At 39.8% G+C, this 24918-nt stretch overlaps 1 protein-coding gene across 2 annotated transcripts in view; it reads left to right on the top strand.

Moving 5' to 3' along the window:
- The window catches only part of dnaaf9 (dynein axonemal assembly factor 9), a 114410-nt gene extending 91801 nt beyond the window's left edge, over positions 1 to 22609 (top strand). For both annotated transcript variants that reach the window (XM_078406503.1, XM_078406413.1), the window contains 10 exons: positions 202 to 327; positions 3158 to 3195; positions 4187 to 4322; positions 4756 to 4842; positions 5111 to 5217; positions 7217 to 7291; positions 9097 to 9299; positions 14269 to 14334; positions 15823 to 15916; positions 17202 to 22609. In XM_078406503.1, the coding sequence (XP_078262629.1) occupies positions 202 to 327; positions 3158 to 3195; positions 4187 to 4322; positions 4756 to 4842; positions 5111 to 5217; positions 7217 to 7291; positions 9097 to 9299; positions 14269 to 14334; positions 15823 to 15916; positions 17202 to 17308 (1039 nt within the window). In that variant the 3' untranslated portion in view covers positions 17309 to 22609. The remainder of the gene's footprint in view (positions 1 to 201; positions 328 to 3157; positions 3196 to 4186; positions 4323 to 4755; positions 4843 to 5110; positions 5218 to 7216; positions 7292 to 9096; positions 9300 to 14268; positions 14335 to 15822; positions 15917 to 17201) is intronic.
- Positions 22610 to 24918: the final 2309 nt, after the last annotated feature.

Below are 24918 nucleotides of genomic sequence, written 5' to 3'. Positions count from 1 at the left end.
CCCAAAGCAGAATTGTAGCTCACTCAATTACACACTCAACTGAGCCCATATGCAGTTTCTGGTTATTATTAGACAACTATAAGTAGCATAACAGGTAATATCCTGAATAAATGGCAACTGACTTCGCAAGATGGAGCATATGATGCAGCGATGTGCTGGAAAAACAGTTTTTAATTCTTGTGTGTACAATAAATCTTGCAGATATACAGATGTTATTGATGTTGTGCAAGCTATCCAGATGCATCCAGACCCTGAGGTTCAATCTGCATTTGTCATCGGTGCTGTCACCACCTGTATTGATCCACAGTGCTCAACTATGGAACACAGGTACCATTTAAACCGTTAAATGATTTCTAACTATTTCAAAGAGAACCTCTGGTATTTGTTGCCCTTCTCAGATTGTTGTAAAGGCCTCTCAACTCTACATCTCCATTTTGTAATATCATCAGTAATCCTCCACATCATCGTGTTTTCCATTCTGTTTCTCTTATTGATTACTCAGTATCCATAAATCTCCACATTTTCTGACGCGCCTCTTTTTGGTAAATTATAAGCTTTTTTAATCCAATGCTGTCCTTAGTCCAATAATTAGCGATAGAGATCTCTATGCTTATATATGTGTAGGAAAGAACTGCAGATGCTGGTTTAAATCGAAGGTCGACAGAAAATGCTGGAGTAACTCAGCGGGACAGGCAGCATCTCTGGAGAGAAGGAATGGGTGACGTTTCGGGTCGAGACCCTTCTTCAGACTAATGTCAGGGGAGTGGATGGGACAAAGATAGAATGCAGTCAGAGACCGTAAGACTGGTGGGAGAACAGGGAAGGGTGAGGGGATGGAGAAAGAGGGAAAGCAAGGTCTATTTGAAGTTAGAGCAGTCAATGTTCATACTGCTGGGGAGTAAGCTACCCAAGCGAAATGAGGTGCTGTTCCTCCAATTTGCGCTGGGTGTCACTCTGACAATGGAGGAGGCTCAGGACAGAAAGGTCAGATTGAGAATGAGAGGGGGAGTTAAAGTGCTAGGCAACCGGGAGATCAGGTAGGTTAAGGCAGACTGAGCAGAAGTGTTCAGCGAAAAGATCGCCAAGCCTGCGCTTGGTCTCACCGATATACAGGTGTTGATACCTGGAACAGGGGATACAGTAGATGAGGTTGGTGGAGGTGCAAGTGAACCTCTCCCTCACCTGGAAAAACTGTCGGGGTCCTTGGATGGAGTCGAGGTGGGAGGTACAGGTGTTGCATCTCCTACGGTTGCAGGGGAAAGTACCTGGGCAGTGGGTGGTTTGGGTGGGAAGGGACGAATTGACTAGGGAGTTGCGGAGGGAACAGTCCCTGCGGAAAGCAGAAAGGGGTGGAGACGGGAAGATGTGGCCAGTAGTGGCGAAAATGGTGAAGGATTATATGCTGTATGCGACGGCTGATGGGGTGGAAGGTGAGGACAAGGGGGACTCTGTCCTTGTTTGGTCAACGTGGGTTGTTTTTAAATGTGCTATACAAATAAAATTGACTTGACTTGACTTGACCAATGGGGGGAGGGGGAGGGGGAGCTAGAGCGGAGCTGCGGGATTATGCAGATATGCGGGATCTATACCTATATACTTTTGCAATCAATCAATTGTTAATTTATTAAGAATTAAGAAATAATGATTTAAATATTTGTCATATTTATCTTCAGTCATACCTTTCACTCCATATTGGTCATATTGTCCCTCTGACCAATTTAAATATATTTTTCTTTCAGGCCCCTGGTTTCCACTTTAAGCTGATCTTACACTCCTATGTGAGATGTTCCTGTGTGGGAGTTCTATGGGATCAGTGACCATAATTCTCTTAGATAGTTATGGGGAAAAAGTTTGAGTTGGTCCACAAGTTAAAGTCTTAAATTGGGATGACTAATTTTCTTGGCATTAGACAGGATCTTGGAACGGTTAAGAAACAAAGAACTGCAAATGCTGGAATACATAAAGTAAAGTAAAGACACCAACTGCTGGAGTAACTCTGCAGGTTAGGCAGCATGTCTGGCAAACATGAATAGGTAACGTTTCGGGTTGGGGCCCATCTTCAGACTGATTGGTTGGGGGGTGGGGGGGTGAGAAATCTAGAAAAGAGAAGGGTAGGCAAAGCCTGGCGGTTGATAGGTAGATACTGGTGATGTGGGGTTTTGATAGGCAGATAGTTGGACAAAAACCAGAGATGCAAAGACAAGATGTGAGGTAAGAATAGATGAAGTGTATATAGTGAAGCCAGAGGAAGGAATAAAGATGGAAGGGGAGAGGAGATAGATACAAAATGCTGGAATAACTAGGTGGGACAGGCAGCATCTCTGGTGAGAAGGAATGGGTGACATTTCGGATCGAGACCCTTCTAACATTTCTTGTTCTACAGTAAGAGTGATTGTGATAGCAGTAAATAGTTTAAGCTTGATCGAAGCAGCGTTCAATTCTGTGGATTGTATTGTTAAGAGGCAACTTCATGTGTTTTGGCAAATTTCCTGATTAAGTTTTGAGACAGTTCATTAGTAAGTCATATACGTAAACCGATCAGCCAAAACATGACCACTGACAGGCGAAGTTAATAACATTGATTATCTTGTTACAATGGTACCTGTCAAAGGGTGGGATATATTAGGCAGCAAGTGAACAATCAGTTCTTGAAGTTGATGTGTTGGATGCAGGAGAAATGGGCAGGAGTAAAGACCTGAGCGACTTTGACAAGAGCCAAATTGTTATGGCCAGACGACTGGGTCAGAGCGTCACTGAAACGGCAAGGCTTGTGGGGTGCTCCCAGTCAGCGGTGGTGAGTACCTACCGACAGTGGTCCAAGGAGGGACAAACCACAAACCGGCAATAGGGTGTTGGGCGCCCAAGGCTCATCGATGCGCGAGGGCAGCAAAAGCTATCCCATCTGGTCCAAACCGACAGATGGTCTACTGTGGCACAATTCACAGAAAATTTTAATGGTGGTCAAGGGAGGAATGTGTCACAATACACAGTGTATCGCACCCTGCTGCGTATGGGGCTGCACACGGAGGACCAACAGCATATTAGGCAGGTGGTCATAATGTTTTGGCTCATCAAGTCATAATGTTTTGGCTGATCGGTGCATTTTACTAATATTAATTGTTTTTATAGTATTTTAATAATATTTTTGTGTTTTCAGGTTACTTTTCCCAAAGCTTTTGGATCAATGCTCTCAAGGTATTTAGAATTAAAGTAAATAATATATTGTTGAAAATATTTTCCTTTTTGTTATCATGTTTTCCTGTGGCATGTTTTGCAGATGTAGCTGATAAGTTTTAGGATTGTGTCAAGATAATGCGAGTGTTTGTTGATTCTTAGCAGTCTAATTTACATTTTGTAATGGTGTATTTTGATAAACTTGGTAGCTTTGTGTTTTTTATATACTCAGAGAGCTGCTGCTTTTATAAACATTACATGAAGTCATCCCTGACTACATGGTTGAAACCAGATTTCACAGTGAACTGTTCTCGGCCATCTGAGTGACCATTCGTTAGTTAGGCTTTATAGTTGAATTTTGTTTTGTGCTTGATAGTGTCTGTCCATGTGTGTTTTTTGCAACAGAAGTTGCCCAATTTTGATCCGGTATTATAGTTCATTCTTGCCTTCACTAGTATACTTAAGAACTAATCAGAGAAACGTTTAAAATTACAAAACAGCCGAAGTTCACGCTGTCTTTGCGAGTTATTCCAGTTACATTGTGAGTTCCAATTCTTCACGTGGCTTGTAAATGTCGTGAGGTTATCATCTTTCCAGACAATGTTCTAGGCCCTAGGGCTGCTTTTATGAAGATATTGTCACCAAATAAACATGGTTTCCTCTGGATGGAATTGGAGGGATGAGGGAAAGCAAAGTATAACTGCCCCCCCTATTCTAAGTAGCCTGAAGAAGAGTCCCGGCCCGAAATGTCATCTATACATTCCCACCACAGATGCTGCCTGACCTGCTGAGTTCCTCCGACATGTTGTGTTTTGCTCAAAATGTTTTCATCTGCAGTTTCTTGAGTCTCTGAAATTTAATTATCTGATATTTAATTATCAGTGGTTCAAAGAAGTAGAAATTTGAGATATGGTGATTGAGACTTTTGAAACCGAAGGACAATATGGAAAGAATAAGACATTAATTTTTGTTTAAAGATTCGTACCAATTTCTTACAATTTTGTTTTTGCAGGAGTTGTCAGTAATGTTGTTTTCACAAGCTTGACCTCTGAGCAAAGACATCCAATTCTGGTACATCTGCAGAAGTTGATCCGTGTAGCAAACCCCAAGACGGCATTCATTCTAGCAGAAAAGGGAGCAGTGACAAGGTGCTGAATTCCAGATTAATATCTCTAATTCCTACATCATTTAAAATATACACCCAGTGAATTGTAATAAATATGATGAACTTCTATAAATCTACAAAGTTAACATCAAACAGAAAACTAGCTACCCATTTGTATTGGTAACTAATTTGGAATTATCTCTAATCTCTTTGGTTCATTTGAAGAGTATTATCAAAGTTATTTAATATAAAGGAGATCTGTAAAATTGAATCTGAAGGAAGGGCAAGAGAGTAAATGAAATATTCTAGTTTCTTAATACAAAGAACGGAAACAGGCATTGCTTGCATGTGGTTAGGATGCTTTACATCCTGTGAGAACTAAAAAAAAGTGCATGAATTTTTCATCTCACGTAATAAACCAATATTGCTACCTCCTTGTAAAATTCTCTTTTACCTTTTTTCCCTACAAAATTTAGGAATGCTGATATTGAAATGATTCTGTCAGGAAGCAGTTTCTCAGAACCTTTTATGTTGAAAACACGTTATTTGATGTTCCCTGGCTGGTAAGACATTCCAGTGCACAACATGATTTTTGTGCTGCTGTTGCAAAGACAATGGTGTAAACAAGTGATAAAGCAGTGGGGATTTTCACAAAAGAAATAAAATAACTTGGATGAGAAGACAAAATATTGTAGTAGCTTATAATGAAATATATTTTCATTATCTCTAATGTGTTTTGGATGCAATGTTAACATGGAGAAAGCTTTATCTCGCAAAGTTTCATTAACATTTTGGAAAGAAATGTATTCTTTAGCTTTGTGTTTCTCCTAGGTGGAATGGCAAATTCAGATCAGGGCCAATTTTCCCACAAATGACTCAGATCTGCATTCGGTTCAGCTGTTCACTTGATAAAGCCCGATTTGTGACAAAGTGTAAAGGTACATTTAATCTTTTGCAGTGAGGTGTAAATTGACTTTCTCTTATTTTACCAAGCTTCAACTGTATACATTAAGAAGTCTATAGATGGAACAAAATTAATAAAATGAAAATAAGGAACTTGGTGGATAGTTCAGTCAAACTATAAATGTATTTCCCATGAAGCAGTTCAAAGTTTTATCGGTATGAAGAAGAAGAATTTGCTTTCATGCCTGGAAGATATGTATACATATGACAATGCATTAATATGGCTAACATAACAGGAATTCTCAGAACGTTTGGTGACTTTATCCTTTATTATAGGCCTTCATAAATTTCTTACAATAGATGTTTTTGTTGCTGATCTGAAGAAGATGCAGGTTGTAAACTTCAAAAATATCTTCCTTTTGGCCGTTCCTTGATTTCCCATACAACTGATTCATAGGAAATAATGCCCTGCACCTGATTCATTTGCCATTGTAAGGCAAGAATCATTCTACATGAGCTACAACCACCTTGATTCAGGAGGGAGTCACATCAACTGATTTTTATCTGAGGTATCTCCTTAAATATTCTCTCCCTGTTCCCCAATTGTTAGTCTTTTATGAATAGATGGCTAACTCCAAAGCAAAGATAGAAAATACGGAAAAAAAACTCAGCAGTGTCGCACACCCAAAGGGTTGATTGTTTCCTTCACCATGGATGCTGCCGATTTGCTGCGTATTTTTTTGTTTCGGATTTCCAGTTTTGTTTGAAGTCCGTATTTGTCTTGTTCGTGAGATTTTGGAATCCAAGATAAACCTATTGAGATTCCTTAATGATTCTGCCCCTTCAGCTTCCTGTAGCTTGTTGTAAGATCTTGTGGATTTCTGATGCATTGGTTTGAGAAGCAATTTATCAGCTTTAGCTTTCGCTATTTTCATCAGCAGCAAAACATCTGCCGTCAGAAGTTTTCTGCGGTTAGCTAAGTAAGGATGAGGCAACCAATCATTGAGAGTTTTCAGCCGATCAAAAAGAGACGACATGCCTTGTAAAAGGCCGGTTCTTACTTAAATCTTGAAACTGCAACTGATTCTCCCCAGTTACAAACTCCTAGTTGGTCTCCTAATCTGAGGAATTGGTCTCCATTCAGATTGGTCTCCTAATCTGAGGAAAGACATTCTAGCCTTAGAGGGAGTACAGAGGAAGGTTCACCAGATTGATCCCTGGGATGGCAGGACTTTCATATGAAGAAAGACTGGATAGACTAGGCTTATACTCGCTGGAATTTAGAAGACTGAGGGGGGATCTTATTGAAACATATGAAATTCTTAAGGAGATGAGATGCGGGAAGATTGTTCCTGATGTTGGGGAAGTCCAGAACCAGGGGTCACAGCTTAAGGATAAGGGGGAAGTCTTTTAGGACCGAGATGAGAAAACATTTCTTCACACAGAGAGTGGTGAGTCTGTGGAATTCTCTGCCACAGAAGGTAGTTGAGGCCAGTTCATTGGCTATATTTAAGAGGGAGTTAGATGTGGCCCTTGTGGCTAAAGGGATCAGGGGGTATGGAGTGAAGGCAGGTACAGGTTACTGAGCTGGATGATCAGCCATGATCATATTGAATGGTGGTGCAGGCTCGAAGGGCCGAATGGCCTACACCTGCACCTATTTTCTATGTTTCTAGCTTACGGACATCCCACACATACATGTAAGCACAAAGGATACCGGCAGGATGGGTGGGGGTGCATTTGCCGACTGCTGTGTGTAGTAGGCATCTTCTGCCAATTCTAAATGGGACATTGAGTGAGTGAATGAGCCCGCTCAGAGACTGCTCACTCTCCCGTCACAGCTGTTTTTTGATCCTTTCCCATCTACTATCCATGTTCATTTCCGACTTACAAGCAGTTGGGGTTCTGAATAGTTCTCAGGATAAGAGCCCAGTCAAAACCAGGGAGACTGCCTGTCTGTAGAAACTTAAGACCAAAACATCATTTCAGTATTATTCCTTAGTAACCTTGATTTCTATTTTTCTGTCTCTCTAGCACTGAAAAATGCATTGAAATCAAGTCCATTCTTCGGAAATACTTATCATATTCGAGCTCAACTGAAATTTTCAGGTACTCAATTTCCTGAACTTTATTTCCATTGCTCACTTGTGTAAAATGTTAATTCTGCTAGGTAAGGTGGTCTAATTGCAGAGGCTACTTAAACACTTTTGTTCATAGGATCATACAGCATGGAAACAGGCCATTGAGCCCAACTCATGCATGCCAACCAGTGGACATCCTGCCTTTCTCTTAGTCCATGGCTCGATGATTCAGGTGCTCATCTCGACTCCTAAATGCTGTCAATGGCCCAGCTGCAATCAGTGCATACCAGGGAGTCACCACCCTCTGGCTAATGAAGGTTCCTCTTTTGTCCCCTCTAAATCTCTTCATTATTAGCCCAAACCTATGTCCTCTAATGTTATCATCCTCTGATATGATACCTCATCAGTACTGTTCATAATTTTATTTGGCTCATTCATGTTCTCTTTTAACTACCTTTGCTCCAGTGAGAACAGACCTAGCTTCTCCAGTATTTCTTGATGACTACTCACTGTCAACCCATTACTAAGCATTTGTTTTCCGTAAGACTAAAAGCATTGGGTATGGCAATTCAACAGAAATTTGCTTGTTGATACACCTTGCCAATGGATGAGTATGCAAATATGGTATCTTCAAAATGAAAATAAAATTGAATAAAAATTGATAATTAAGTGAAGCCCATTGTTGTGCAACATTTATTTCTCACCTAAAGATATTCACCTAAAGATATTCTTGTCTGCTTTTATTTATCAATGTATTTGAGGTTTGGTATGGTTGTTAAGGCCGTTAATTGATACCATTCTCAGTTCACCCAGTGAAGGTGGTCAGTGCATCACTTTTGGTAGAAGCACTCTATAATCCTGTCGGTGAGTAAGTTTCAAGATGTAGACCCAGCAACAGTGAAGAGACAGTGATATGTTTCTAAGTCAGGATTGCGTGTAAATTGAAGGGGCGCTTCTATGTGTTAGCATTCCAATGTACCAGCTAGTATAGTGGTCTTGGTTGAACGGGCAGCAGAAATCTTACGCGTAATTTTACGTATACCCCTAAGAGATTCAGCCAGTGATTCTGAAATTCCACATGTAACCTCTAGACTGAAGCTAAAGTAGTGTGTTTCAGTAGGAGAAAGTGCACATCAGTTTATTTAATACCCAAACTAGTGAACAGAGGCTTATACGTACATTTGGATTACAACACAGGAGAGATTTAGATTCAAATAATTATGTCTGAAAATATCCCAAATGATGTTGAAACTTTTGGATATCATAAAAACTCGTCTGATTTATTAATTTCCCTCTGGAAAGAACATTTGCATTCTTTACCAGCTCCGATCAATTGCAATTCCTGACCAACAGCATTGTCATTGAAATTTAACTTCTATCTAAAATGGTATGGTAAGCCCCTTAGCAATGGGAATTAGGAACGGACAGTAAATGCTTGCCTTGCCTGGTACACTCACATCCTGTGGAAAAAGAGCTCCATATTTAGGAATCCAAATACTTATTTGTTTAATATACAATAGCCTAGTTTGGAGATTACCAAATTATGGATTTCTGCAAATGTCAAATTCACCAGAAACAAGAATAGATTGATTACAGTTTTTCGTGTGGTCTTGATCACATCCTTATACCTTATTCCTGAGTTGCATTTGCAGATGCCTATGTTGCATCTGCCAGCAAGCAAAAAATATGAAAACTAAGTAACCTATTACTAAAAAAACTTTGCTGTCTGATTATGTTTCCTGACAGCCTCAAGAATATCATGTTCTCAATAGAGCATAATTTCAAATTGTATCTTGCAAATCTATGTCTTGTTGTTCACTTGATGTTTTTTAGATTCCGAGAAAAGATTTGAAATTTGCCATAACGTCCAGGCCAATATATTCACTGCACATCCCTTGGAAGATGGCCCTTCTCCACCTCCTCTGCAAGGCGATGGGAGGCTGAATAGGAAACCTCTGGACAGTTTTGTTGTGTTCATTGGCTGCATGCTGAAGGAGGAAACAATGAAGGACTGGCTGCGACAGTGTGCAAGACAGGTAGAGACTTGTAAATATAGACACGTGTAACAGATATCTTGCTAATTGAAAATTTATCATTAGTTTAGTTTAGAGAAACAGCCGGGAAACAGGCCCTTCGGCCCACTGGATCCGCTCTGACCAACGATCCCTGCACATTTATACTATCCTACACACACTAGGGACAATTTACACTTGTACCAAGCCAATTTACCTACATACCTGCATGTCTTTGGAGTGTGGGAGGGAACCAAAGATCTCGGAGAAAATCCACACGGTCACAAGGAGAGCGTACAAACTCCTTACAGTCCCCACCTGTAGTCGGGATCAAATCTGGGTCTCCGCCGTGTAAGAGCTGTAAGGCAGCAACTCTACCGCTGAGCCACCGTGCCGTCCATGTAGTAATAAAACTTATTTGTATATAGACATACCACAAACCTTTGTTTCTTGTATTCTCGTTTCTGGTCTTACATTCTTTGTCCGATGTTACAAGTGGAGCTGCTGAGATGCAAGAAAAATTTTAGACTTGATCTGACAATGATCTGAGCAGTAGCAGCAGCAGTAGCAAGCAGCAGCAGTAGCAGCAGTAGCAGCAGCAGTAGCAAGCAGCAGCAGTAGCAAGCAGCACCAAGCTGTGTTGCTTGGGAAGTAGTGTGTGGGGATTGTGTGGGGATAGTAAGGAGTAAGACCTGTGTGATCTCCCGGACTAGTTTCGATCGCCTAGCTTGGGGTCGGAGAGGAATTTCCCGGATTTTTTCCCAAATTGGCCTGGGTTTTTTATCCGGTTTTTCGCCTCTCCCAGGAGATCACTCAGTTCTTTTGGGTGGGCGGTTGGAGCGGTTGGAGTAGCGGCCGGGCGGTAGGTTTAGTAACCGAGCGCGGGGCTTTGTTTGGAGAGTATGACTGCCAGGGCAGTTTTTTGTTCTGGGTGTCAGATGTGGGGAATCTGGGAGTCTGATAGTCTTCCAGACATCCACATCTGCGCCAGGTGTGACGAGGTGGGGCTCCTAAGGGACCGTATTAGGAACCTGGTGCGGCAGATTGATGACCTCCGTCTGATCAGGGAGATTGAGGAGGTTATAAATAGGAGTTACAGGGAGGTGGTCACTCCTAGACCACGGGAGGTAGATAAGTGGGTCACTGTTAGGGGGGGCAAGGAACAGAGGCAGGGACTAGGGAGTACCCCGGTGGCTGTACCCCTTGGAAATAAGTACTCCTGTTTAAGTACTGTTGGGGGGGACAGCCTTCCTGGGGGCAACGACGGTGCCCGGGCCTCTGTCAAGGAGTCCGGCCCTGTTGCTCAGAAGGGTAGGGAAAGGAAGAGGAGAGCAGTAGTAATAGGGGACTCTATAGTGAGGGGGTTAGATAGGCGTTTTTGTGGACGCAGTCGGGAGACCCGGATGGTGGTTTGCCTCCCTGGTGCCGGTGTCCGGGATGTGTCTGAGCGTGTCCAGGATATCCTGAAAGGGGAGGGAGAGGAGCCAGAGGTCGTGGTACATATAGGTACCAACAATATAGGTAGGATAAGGGAAGAGGTCCTGAAAGGAGAATTCAGGGGGCTAGGAAGTGAGTTTAAAAAAAAGGACTTCCAAAGTAATAATCTCAGGCTTACTGCCTGTGCCACGCGATAGTGAGAATAGGAATGGAGTGAGGTGGAGGATAAATACGTGGCTGAGGAACTGGTGCAGGGAGCAGGGTTTCAAGTTTCTGGATCATTGGGACCTCTTCTGGGGGAAGTATGACCTGTACAAAAAGGACGGGTTGTATCTGAACCCGAGGGGAACCAATATCCTGGCGGGGAGATTTGCTAAAATAACTGCGGAGACTTTAAACTAGTACGGTTGGGGGGAGGGACTCAAACACAGATAGCTAATAGGCAGTGTGTGAGGCAGGAGGCAGAAAAGGGAAACACTCAGACCCAATATGTAGGAGAGAAAGAAGGGAAAAGAAATAAACTGAGAATAAGAAATGATGGGTCCCTTAAATGTGTATATTTTAATGCTAGGAGCATTGTAAGAAAGGTGGATGAGCTTAGAGCCTGGATTGACATCTGGAAGTATGATGTTGTGGCGATCAGTGAAACATGGTTGCAGGAGGGTTGCGATTGGCAATTAAATATTCCAGGATTTCATTGTTTCAGATGTGATAGAATCGGAGGGGCAAGAGGTGGGGGTGTTGCATTGCTTGTCAGGGAGGATATCACAGCAGTGCTTTGGCAGGACAGACTAGAAGGCTCGATTAAGGAGGCTGTTTGGGTGGAACTCAGAAATGAGAAAGGTTTAGCAACACTTATAGGGGTGTATTATAGACCGCCAAATAGGGAACGAGAATTGGAAGAGCAAATATGTAAGGAGATAGCAGATATTAGTAGTAAGCACAGAGTGGTGATTGTGGGTGATTTCAATTTTCCGTATATAGACTGGGAATCACATTCTGTTAAAGGGCTGGATGGTTTGGAGTTTGTAAAATGTGTGCAGGATAGTTTTTTGCAGCAATACGTAGAGGTGCCTACCAGAGAAGGGGCAGTGTTGGACCTCCTGTTAGGAAATGAGATGGGTCAGGTGACGGAGGTATGTGTTGAGGAGCACTTTGGGTCTAGTGATCATAATGCCATTAGTTTCAATATCATTATGGAGAAGGTCAAATCTGGACCAAGGGTTGAGATTTTGGATTGGAGAAAGGCTAATTTTGAGGAGATGAGAAAGGATTTAAAAGGAGTGAAATGGAAATTGTTGTTTTATGAAAAGGATATAATAGAGAAATGGAGGATATTTAAAGGTGAAATTTTGAGAGTACAGAGTCTTTATGTCCCTGTTCGGTGGAAAGGAAAGAATAATAATTTGAAAGAGCCGTGGTTTTCCAGGGAAATTGGACACTTGGTTCGGAAAAAGAGGGAGATATACAATAAATATAAGCGGCAGGGAGTAAATGAGGTTCTTGAGGAATATAAAGAATAAAAGGAATCTTAAAAAGGAAATTAGAAAAGCGAAAAAAAGATATGAGGCTGCTTTGGCAAGTAATGTAAAAGTAAACCCCAAGGGGTTCTACAGATATGTCAATAGCAAAAGGATAGTGAGGGATAAAATTGGTCCATTAGAGAGTCAGAGTGGACAGCTATGTGCTGAGCCGGAAGAAATGGGGGAGATATTAAACAATTTCTTTTCTTCGGTATTTACCGAGGAGAAGGATATTGAATTATGTGAGGTAAGCGAAACAAGTAGAGTAGTGATGGAAATTAGGAGGATTAAAGAAGAGGAGGTACGGACACTTTTGAAGAATATAAAAGTGGATAAGTCTCCAGGTCCTGATAGGATATTCCCTAGGACATTGAGGGAAGTTAGTGCAGAAATAGCAGGGGCTATGACGGAAATATTTCAAACGTCATTAGAAACAAGGATGGTGCCGGAAGATTGGCGCATTGCGCATGTTGTGCCTTTGTTTAAAAAAGGTTCTAAAAGTAAACCTAGCAATTATAGACCTATTAGTTTGACGTCTGTGGTGGGAAAATTAATGGAAAAGATACTTAGGGACAATATATATAATTATTTGGATAATCAAGGCCTGATTCGAAACAGTCAACATGGATTTGTGCCTGGAAGGTCATGTTTGACTATTCTTCTTGAATTTTTTGAAGAGGTTACCAGGGAAATTGATAAGGGCAAAGCTGTGGATGTTGTCTATATGGACTTCAGTAAGGCATTTGACAAGGTTCCACATGGAAGGTTGATTAAGAAGGTTAAATCGTTGGGTATTAATAGTGAGGTTGCAAGATGGATTCAACAATGGCTGAATGGGAGATACCAGAGGGTAACGGTTGACAATTGTATGTCAGGTTGGAGGCCAGTGTCTAGTGGAGTGCCCCAAGGATCTGTGTTGGGTCCACTGTTGTTTGTCATTTACATTAATGATCTGGATGATGGTGTGGCAAATTGGATTAGTAAATATGCAGATGATACTAAGATAGGTGGAGTAGTTGATAGTGAGGTAGATTTTCAAAGTCTACAGAGAGACTTGGGCCTTTTGGAAGGGTGGGCTGAAAGATGGCAGATGGAGTTTAATGCTGATAAGTGTGAGGTGCTGCATTTTGGTAGGACAAATCAAAATAGGACGTACAGGGTAAATGGTAGGGAATTGAGGAATGCAGTGGAACAGAGGGATCTGGGAATAACTGTGCATTGTTCCCTGAAGGTGGAATCTCATGTGGATAGGGTGGTGAAGAAGGCGTTTGGTATGCTTGCCTTTATAAATCAGAGCATCGAGTATAGAAGTTGGGATGTAATGTTGAAATTGTACAGGGCATTGGTGAGGCCGAATCTGGAGTATGGTGTGCAGTTCTGGTCGCCAAATTATAGGAAGGATGTCGACAAAATGGAGAGGGTACAGAGGAGATTTACTAGAATGTTGCCTGGGTTTCAGCACTTAGGCTACAGAGAGAGGTTGAACAGGTTGGGTCTTTATTCTTTGGAGCGTAGAAGGTTGAGGGGGGACTTGATAGAGGTTTTTAAAATTTTGAGAGGGACGGACAGAGTTGACGTGGGTAGGCTTTTCCCTTTGAGAGTGGGGAAGATTCCAACAAGGGGACATAGCTTCAGAATTGAGGGACAAAGGTTTAGGGGTAACATGAGGGGGAACTTCTTTACTCAGAGGGTTGTGGCTGTATGGAATGGGCTTCCGGAGGAAGTGGTGGAGGCTGGCTCGATTTTATTATTTAAGAGTAAATTGGATAGGTATATGGATAGGAGGGGATTGGAGGGTTATGGTCTGAGTGCAGGTAGATGAGACTAGGTCAGGGAGAATGGTCGGCGTGGACTGGTAGGGCCGGACAGGCCTGTTTCCATGCTGTAGTTGTTATATGTTATATATGTTATAAAGTATTATCGTATCGCATTAAGATGTGTTAGATGAAATGATGTCGACACCTACAATGCTATTCATATTATTTTTCTCATCAAAGTATGAATATTTTAATCATGTTATTTTTCCACTGTAGAAACTCATGAAGAAGCCCATCAAGACATTTGAAACCCTCACCAAGCAAGAAATTAAGAATATCCATGTAAGTACTGACTGTTTTCCATTTTATAGTGATGGAATCAGACTTATAAATAAGATTGAATGTATAGGTCTTAAGTGTTTGAAGACCAAACGTAGTCGACATTTTGATATACATTTCAATACATTCATTCTTAGTTGATCTATGTAGAGAGAGAGAGAGGGGAAAAATTGCTGAGCACATCGTTATCAAAGCTATTGTGTGCTGACTGGTTGTACTGCACTACAGTGATCAAGGAAGCATTCCCTCTCTTGAATTCTAGTAGCACAGCAGAAAGGGATGCAGTTTGTGCCGGTTGGGACTTTGTAAATGCTGTTTAATTTACGGGGTTCTCTTCAATTAGAGCAAAATGTTCCTTCTCGTGCCTTTCACAAATGGACTGCAGTGGTTCAAGAAGGCTTTCACTTCCACTTTCTCAAGCGCAATCATGGATGGGCAATAAATACCTATCCTGTCAAAATATTCTCTTGGTTTCACGAATATCCACACATGGATATTCTTGCTATTGAGGGCGTGCAGCGTAGGTTTACTAGGTTAATTCCCGGAATGGCGGGACTGTCATTTGTTGAAACACTGGAGCGACTAGGCTTGTATACACTGGAATTTAGAAGGATGAGAGGGGATCTTATCGAAACGTATAGGATTATTAAGGGGTTGGACACGTTAGAGGCAGGAAACATGTTCCCAATGTTGGGGGAGTCCAGAAAAAGGGGCCACAGTTTAAGAATAAGGGGTAGGCCATTTAGAACGGAGATGAGGAAAAACTTTTTCACTCAGAGAGTTGTGAATCTGTGGCATTCTCTGCCTCAGGAGGCAGTGGAGGCCAATTCTCTGAATGCATTCAAGAGAGAGCTAGATAGAGCTCTTCAGGATAGCGGAGTCAGGGGGTATGGGGAGAAGGCAGGAACGGGGTACTGATTGAGAATGATCAGCCATGATCACATTGAATGGCCTACTCCTGCACCTATTGTCTATTGTCAATGACAGCTACACACTGTAAATGAATAAAACAAAATGTAAATGATTGAAACATTGCTCTTTAATGCTATACCACTCAAATGCATCCAACCAACGCATATCCGCATGAAATTTTATCTGTTATTCAAATGCCCAGTTTATCATTGTTTCTACTTGCAAAGTTGACAATGATCGTTCTTACTAATTTTTTAATGGTAACGTGTATAACGTGGTAACTGATGATAAATTAGAAGTTTTCTCTACAGATTTTTAGAAAGCATTTGATGAAGTCACACAAGCTAGCTAGCAGAATTAAAGTCCACAGCATAAAGCTGACAGTGGCAGCGTGGATGAGAAATTGGTTCAAGGACAGAAGGCCAACAGTTGTGGTGCATTGTTGCTTTTCAGACTAGGGGACGATGGCCAACGGCGTTTCCTGGTAGATAATGCCGGGACTATTGCTTTTTTGATATTGTCTTGTGCTCAAGGATACAGAAAGCGCCTTCTTAAAATAATTGATCTTTAACTTTTCAGACAAAACGTCATTTAGATCTACCTCCACCTGGTTGGTTTTATAATGGGAACCAGTTTGTGAACTTCTTCGGTGAGAAGAGTGACTATCATCCATGTATCCTTTTGATGGGAATCATTTAATTTTTATGATCTGGGCTTGTGGTCTATAAATGGAATTTTAAAGTTTTTATTTATTAAGTTGTTGAAATCTATGTGGGAGTATCCTGACTCAGGAGCCTCTGGTGCAAGGTAAGGATTGTTCAAAGTTCTGTTTTTTGTTTATGGCTTGTGCTCTTCAGGGTGAACAAAGGAGGACCGGCATGGGGGAGGTGGAGGGAGGGGGGCGGAGCAAAGGAGGACCGGCATGGGGGAGGTGGAGGGAGGGGGGCGGAACAAAGGAGGACCGGCATGGGGGAGGTGGAGGGAGGGGGGCGGAACAAAGGAGGACCGGCATGGGGGAGGTGGAGGGAGGGGGGCGGAGCAAAGGAGGACCGGCATGGGGGAGGTGGAGGGAGGGGGGCGGAACAAAGGAGGACCTGGCGGGGGATACATTGCAACTTTGTCGGCGCCATTTATGTGGCGATAAAGTATTCATTCATTCAGTAATTTTCCCATTGCCCTACACGATAGAAATAAAATTCACCATTTGGTCTTAATTTGCCAATGAAAAGCTTTAGAAACCACTCTACTTCAGTTTGCCTTTATTTTTAATTTTGCAGTTGGCTTTGTTTCTCTTGAAAATATTTCCTTTTAACATTGAACAAAAATTTCTTTTATTTTTTATTATTAATTTTTTTGTCCTCTTTTTTTATTATTATTAATTTTTTTTTAAATTAAAAAAAATATATATATAATTTTTATGTTTATGTTTACTTATTTTCGTTGCATTTCTTAAGTTGTATAGCCTCTGAATGGTATTGTGGGTGGTGGGTGGGGGGGATATCTATCAGTACTAATGTGTTCATGCATTGAATTGTCAAAGCTGTATCAATAAAAAATCAGAAATAAACTTTGTTTAAATTTTTTGTTCTAACATGGCAATTAACCGTCTCTTAAAATAATGTAATTACTAATATTAGTGTATAGATTGGAGTAGTTGGATAGTTCTTTTCTGTACAATTTTGTTTTGAACATTTGTGGTAATGCTGTCCATCACCAGCGTGACAGATCTTACCAGGTATTTCAAGTGTTACCTTGCAAGATCCTGAGAAAACATGCCCTGCAATTATCTCATTGTAGAATGGATAAAATATGCATTTTATATTAAATTGCACCTAAAACTATGCTGATAAATTTAAGGAGCAAATACATTAATGGACAGTTAAGATTAATTGTTTTGCATTTTGTCTGTAAGATCACAAAGAGAATGGTTAATTTCCTTTATATATCTAAATAATCAGTGATGGACACATTCATAGAAGAATATCTGTTGGAGGTCAACAAAGACATTGAGAAACACAATGCAGAGGTTGAAAAACAAGAGAGTCAAGATCTCTTTGAGCCATAAATATCGATAAAGTGTGGTGTGATTTGAATGCAACAGGACAACAAATTATAGATTATGAACAAGTTGTCTAAAGCTGAATTAGAGCTGGTAAAATACCAAATCTTTTTCTTGTGCATTGATGCATCTTAAAATGTAACTTAAAAATGTTAAATGTACCTGAAAATCAAATGTACGGATGGAATTTTCCACTGCTGATTTAACTGTTGAGGATAAGCTGCAAAGGGAAGCATAATTGATGCAATTCCCAGTTCACACGTTGGGTCACATTTAACCCAACAAAATATAAAACTCGACACTTTATTAATTTTCAAGCTGCTTAAAGTGAACACAGTTTGCCACAGAAGAAATTTAAGTTACATTATTTGCTGTTCTTGAAAAAGTGCAGTACACATAACTTCATGCTGGAATATTGAACAGGTATCCCTGCTCAAATTCACTCAGAAGGAACACTAATTAAACAATACGATTGTTAAAATTAACACACATCTTTTAACCTTGTTTTTGGAAAAATAGTGGTAATTCCACCTAACCAATTGCTCGCAAGTTGTACTTTATATCGTTCTTCTAAATAGTTTCATTGCTCTGGAGCTCATGTTTTTTCCCCCAAGTTCTTTTTTCTGCAGTTAGAATTGTCAATGATCTACTTGGGCTTGTAATATGTGGAAGCTGAGTTTAGCACAGTTACTCCACATAATTTGGTATAGAAATCCTTTATCAGGGATTTAGTGCATTCGAGGGTTTACAGAGTTAAAAGTGGGAGTGTAGCTATGGTGTCCATAGCTCATGACCTTGACTAAAAATAAGCCATATTTCATATACGGTCATAAATGATAGAAGCATAATTAGGCCATTCGGCCCATCAAGTCTACTCCATCATTCAATCATGGCTGATCTGTCTCCTTCCTCACCCCATTCTGCCTTCTTCCCATAACCCTTGACACCCGTGCATCTACTAATGTCTTCAATTTTAACACTATATTTATGTACCTTTATGATATGCAGGAATAAGGAAAAATATTGAAATAGGTTGTAAAATCTAAAGTTCTAGATTTTTTTTTTTTTTAAGTACCATCTTGCACATATACTGCTTCAGTAATTTTACTAATATCTCACTCTACCCCAGCCCTCAAAAGTTGGGGCCTAATGCTGTTATTGGAAGAGTAAACAAGTGAGTTGGGAGAAAGTGCATTACCAGATTTTTTTTTATTGTTGGATAATAACTAGCTATTCCAATGAATAAAATTTAGGATAACTAAGCTATGTTTTTTTTGCACAGCTCAAAACTTTCCATAAACATTGAGATGTCTGCAAGTGTAGTATTTGAAAGATAATTTCCCATATATAACTTATTAGTTATTAGTTATGGAGCATTAAATGGTGGAGCAGAGGAAAGACCTTTATGAACCTTCATATAATGAGAAAAACCAAGTACAGCCAAGCAGTTGGATTGGTGGAATAACAACTCTTGCAGTCAATTGAAAACTGTGTTCCTGCCCTATTCTCCACAAACTATTTGAATAATATTGTGGAGAGTGGCCTTATCGACTTCAAATGAGAAGTGATGTATTCAGGTTAAATTGTTCACGTTTGTTCCACATTTACACAATTCCTTTTGAAAAATGTGAAGAAAAAAATGTTTTGGCAGCACTTTGTATTTTGTAGCTTGTGCAAGTCAGCTACACTGCTCTAGTTAGAATTTGGGTTCCAACAGTTTAAAGTTTACAAAATTCCGTGACTTGTTTCTAAAAGTAAGCCCTAGACTATTCTAGATGAAGCTTGTAAAACTGCTATGCATCGTGTCAGATATTGCACTTAAGTACTGATGGTACTCAGCAGGTGAATAATGTAACCACATTATGTAGCATACTTCTCTATCTGCATCAGTGGTTTCATTGATTTACCTGTCTCAGCTATACTAATTTAAGTTTTGATAAGCATGATACAAATAGACAGGCCATTGCCTTTGCTTTTGTATCTCAAATCAAACAGTTGTCATTTATTACTGAAAAAAATTGATATATGCGTGAAATTTTTAAAGCTTTGCCAGTTTGGTAAAGTAGTTATGGGTAGATCTTGAAATAATACAGAAAAGAATTGATGCATCATTTAGCCAACGCAGGAGTTCAAAAATTAAGCAGATGTAAACCGATCTATGTGAACTGCAAGATTCTCTTATTCTAAATACTTACCAAGCCGAGAATAAATATCTTGCATATTATCTATCCATTTAAGTACTTAAATGGAAAGCTAGTCTTCCTGAATTCAATGTACACCTGTCTCTGGGTGTTTTTGAGTTCTTGATTATGCATGTAAATCACCTTTATGCATGAAAGATGGTAGATTACGCAAACCTTAATTAAAAAGTAAATGAATTCAAGGGGAACGGCTATTAGTGTAGGATAATGCTGCCATTTACTTTAAATGTGCTCGATAAATATATCTCAAATGCATGAGAACTTGATTCCAACCTTTATTGATTTTCCTCAAGTTTGATCTTATTCAAGTAAAACAAATTGATGCTACAACTTGATTATTTTGTTAATTTGAGAAATGTTGCAAAAGTAAATTTTGCATGAAATACTTTGTGATGATTTAGATTGTGTTTAGGATGTGCGATTTTAAATTAGATATCTGTTCTAATTACTCTTGAAAGTTCAAACGTTAAATCGCTTTGAAACCATTCTTGCACCTGTTAAATTGTAACGCTGAGTACTTTGTGGAAAAGGCTGTGTTACTGTGAAGTAAAGCCTTCCACATTTCAACAAAAAAATCTATTTTGCGTCATTTATCTGGGGTTAACAACAAATTCTATCTATGATGGTAGCATGCTGATCACCAGTATGATCAATAAGTACAGTCAATACTTCAGGCGCTCTTTATGTTTTGCTGCATTGGTATGATAAAGAATGCTTTCTACTTGGGTTCTAGATATATATATATATCTTGGGACAATGAAGGTGAATAAAATAAATGGAGAAATAAGCTGACAGCATTTTTGATATGAGTAAATGGCAGTTTATCAGATCGAGTTAGATTTAAAAGTAAGCAACTGTAGGAATGTTTTGGAGTCTTCCCCGATAAGTAGACTTTACAGCTATGCTGTGTTGATATCCTGATGGGTTTGAGTGTTTGTTTACCACTATAACTGCAATTATTATTAATTTTGCTGGGACAGCAAAAAAAACAAGATTTTTTTTTGGAGTCCCAATGTAGTTGTGATGGATGACGTCAACAGTTTCTATTTGAGATAATATGATCTGTAAAGAAACAATACACACAAATATCTTCAAGCTTCAGAATGATTTCACGGTGAATCTATACAACGGCTCAGCATTAAGCTACTCTGACATTGGAAGGTTCACCGTGATTGGGATGGGATGTGTGTCGGTGTTAATTGGAGGGGTAAATTATCATGCAGGATAATCAAAGTCTGTTGAAAGGAAATCATCACCCTTTTGTAATAAATCAGTTGTACTGAATTTTGGGTTCATCAAAATAGTGAACGTGTGATCTGTCCGTGACGACGGTTGCAAGGAAGCTGCATGATTTTACAGAGTTATGGAAAGGTCGTCCATCATTAACGTATGAATAGTTAAGATGCTTACACTAAGATGGGGTCGTGTATCAGGCTACATTAAAAAGTTAGTTTAACATCAATGACTTCTGTGATTATGAAGGCATGAAGATGATCAGTGTTCGATGTAGTCAGTAGTTGTACTTCATGGCACATTAAAAAAATAGATTTACTGCGAAATTATTCACCATACTTAATTCTCAACTTATGGGAACAGTCAGATTTTGGCTGCTACTGACTTAGTTCATTTTCTGCAGTGTAACTCTGCATTAAATAAAAATTTAAAGAGCAGATTATTATGCAAGGCGTCAAACCTTACACTAACAGAAATGTAAAATACTTTATTGTAAGCTATATATTTTATGGCTTATGAATTGATTAATGGCAACAGAACCTTGGGTGTTAATCACTTATTGGTTTAAAAGAAAACCAGTACATGTACAATGTCAAATCATACATGCATTACAGGATACAGTAACCTATTCACAATTCAGCCTAGAATACAAGAAGCCCACATCACAAAACTATTGGCACGTCAAAATATCCGTAGATATATAGAAATCTCACGACATCTGAGGAATGTTATTTCTTGGATGTTTTCAGATTAAAATACATAATGTATTGGCAGAATGTTGGTGCAAGTTTAGTGGGTGATTTTACTAAGCACAATTTAAAAACAAAGAATTTCTAGTGTGCATATGTTTTGGGCTACTGTAGTTTCTATTAGGTTGTTTGTTGTTTCTGGCTTTTGACAGGGCTGGTTCTACAAGATATTTGAATTCAAAGACGGCTCTATTAAAGTAATTACTTGCAAAAGCAGTTTCTTGAATTGAGATGCTTTGGGTTTCTGGGCCTCCTGTTAATTTGACGTTTAAAGCTTACTATTAAAACCTGGTGTTGGTGAAAGGGATTTAATATCAAAGGAACTGAATATTAAAAAACTAAATCTGAATGCCAAGCAGGTGTTTTGATGTTAAACTATTCGCAGGCCTTAACAGTGTGCTTGCATTTCTATTGTCGAGAGTGTCTTCTACTGGTCACTGAAGTTATGGGACATGTATTTGCTGATGGGGACACTGCAGCTTAAATTAGCCTGTATTCTCTGGTCATTAACCTGAGGGTTAATTTAAGTTATTGTTTAATTGTTCCTATTTGGAATTCTAACAGTATTTGCACATAATTAATTCAATTGCAGAATTGGTATTCAGTTATAAAAGGGAATACTTTTTACTGTAATTTGCTACAACTTGTGATGTAATTTTAAATACATCGTTAGCAAAATAACTTACCTCATAATATAAATTGAAAGATACAATGAATTTTTAGACAATTTCTTGTTGAATTTTTCAAGCAAATTTCTTCATATAAATGAAGAGTCAATTCAGGAATTTATTCGTTTGTCTTGAAAATGTGCCAAATTTATCATTTTCATACTAACTTCAACCACTTTAGTTTCTTTTTGGATGGGGGAGTAATATCTTTAAATTAAAAAGATTGAATCGTATTTGCACAAACCTACTGTAACTTCAGTTAAACTGGTTTTGCGTGTGACTGAAGCTTTTTTGCATATCTCGTATTTATTACATTGCAAAATTATAATTAATCCAATAAAATGTATAGAATAATTATTAGTTTTTCCATTTATTTTTGTATTTGTTGATGCATTTTTACCTGTAGTTGTGTGACGTTTTTCAATTTTACACGTAATTTCCAGCAATTGTGTTCCAATTCAATGTTCAATAAAGTTTATATGTTTCATCAGATAAAATTGACTTCTTTTAATTATTTCTGTATTTTGAAGTACTATATATTTGCTTAAAAGATTTAGGGAAAATTTGAATCTGACTGGATGAGTTATTTCTGCGTGTAAATATGATGAGATCCCTATTTGTTAAGAAACAGGCCTTTGTCCCAGGAGTTCAGTTGTAGTTTAGTTTAGAGATACAGCATGGAATCAGGACCTTTGGCCCACTGAGTCCATGCCAACTATTGATCACCTGTACATGCTAGATCAATGTTATTCCACTTTCTCATCCACTCCTGACAAACAAAGGGAAATTTACAGAGGGCTAATTAACCTACAAACTCACACGTCTTTGGGACATGCAAGAAACCAGAGCACCTGGAGGGAACCCACGCAGTCACAGGGAGAACGTGCAAATTCCACACAGACCACCCCAGGTCAGGATCAAACCCGGGTCCATGGCCCTGTGAGGCAACAGCCCTACTGCTGGGCCACTGGCATAGTGTGTGTTCTGCATTCTAGAAAATCACCTTAATGCCATGACATAACCTCAGTTCTTTGAAACATAGATTATGGAGGTGTATTTGGAGGTTGGGTGGCTTTTGAATGCAACAAGGTGAAATTAAGGGGCTTGTGCATTCATGACACTGAATGGTCAGAATAAGTTTGAAATAAAATTGGGTATAGAAGTGCAATTTGTATATGAAGGTGAGAACAAGGACAGTTGCATTATAAAATGTTGCATATAAGTTGAAGAATTCAGGGAAGGGGCAGTGAAATTTAAATTGTTATTGAAAACATGCATCTATCAAATGCCTCGACTGGTTTAGAAACATAGAAAATAGGTGCAGGAGTAGGCCATTCGGCTCTTTGTGTCAGCACCACCATTCAATATGATCAAGGCTGATCATCCAAAATCAGTATTCTGTTCCTGCTTTTTCCCCATATCCCTTGATTCCATTAGCCCTAAAAGCTATGTCTAACATCCAGTGAATTGGCCTCCACTGCCTTCTGTGGCAGAGAATTCCACAGATTCACAACTCTGGGTGAAAATGTTTTTCCTTATCCCAGTCCTAAATGGCCTGCCCCTTATTCTTAAACTGTGACCCCTGATTCTGGAATTTCCCGACATCAGGAACATTTTTCCTGCATCTAGCCTGTCCGATCCCTTAAGAATTTTATATGTTTCTAGAAGATCCCCCCTCATCCTAAATTCTAGTGAATACAAGCCCAGTCGATCTGTATGAAATAAAAACAGAAAGTGCTCGAAACAACGAACAATTAATGTTCCCAGCATAATCTATATCAGCTTTTTCTTCCCTTCCAAGACTGGAAGTGCCTGTTTCCATGCTGCATGACTATAACTCCATGAATCTATTTGAGAGAATAATGTCAAGAAACCTCTTTGAAATGCTGCAGATTTCCTGATGGTGTCATAAATAATAATAATAATAATAATACATTTCATTTGTATAGCGCTTTTCTGGAAACTCAAAGACGCTTTACAGAGTAAGTAAAACATAAAAATAAATAAATAAACGAACAAAAAAGGAAGGAGAAGCGACGGTCAGTGGTTGTAGGCAGTGTTGAACAGGTGAGTCTTAAGTGATGTTTTGAATGTGGAGAGTGAGGAGGAGTCTCTGATGGTTTGAGGTAGTGAGTTCCAGAGGGTGGGAGCAGCGATGGAGAAAGCCCTGTCCCCACAGGATCTGAGTTTGGTCCGGATGGGGGGGGGACACAGGAGGTTAGCAGCAGCAGAGCGGAGGGTGCGGGTGGGAGTGTGTCTGTGGAGGAGGTCAATCAGGTAGGATGGGGCCAGGTTATGGAGGGCTTTGTAGGTCATGAGGAGGATTTTGTACTGGATTCTCTGGGGGATGGGGAGCCAGTGGAACTTGTAAAGGACGGGGGTGATGTGGTCACGGGTCGGGGAGTGGGTGAGTAGACGGGCAGCGGAGTTCTGGATGTATTGGAGTTTATTGGTGATTTTTGAGGGTGAACCATAGAGGAGGCTGTTACAGTAGTCATATACAATGTGGAAATAGGCCCAACAGGCTCAGTTCCCTTCCAAGACTGGAAGGGTGGCGCGGTGGCACAGCGGTAGAGTTTCTGCCTTACAGCACTTTCAGCGCCAGAGTCACGGGTTCGATCCCAACTACGGGTGCTGTCTACGGAGCTTGCACATTCTCCCCGTGACTGCATGGGTTTTCTCCGAGATCTTTGGTTTCCTCCCACACTCCAAAGATGTACAGGTTTGTTGATTAATTGGCTTTCTATGAATATAAATTGTCTCTA

This window comes from Rhinoraja longicauda, chromosome 1, assembly GCF_053455715.1.
Source record: "Rhinoraja longicauda isolate Sanriku21f chromosome 1, sRhiLon1.1, whole genome shotgun sequence".
Lineage (NCBI taxonomy): Eukaryota > Metazoa > Chordata > Chondrichthyes > Rajiformes > Arhynchobatidae > Rhinoraja > Rhinoraja longicauda.
Note: the sequence above shows the minus strand (reverse complement) of the source record. Positions and strands in the feature narration are given on the sequence as shown.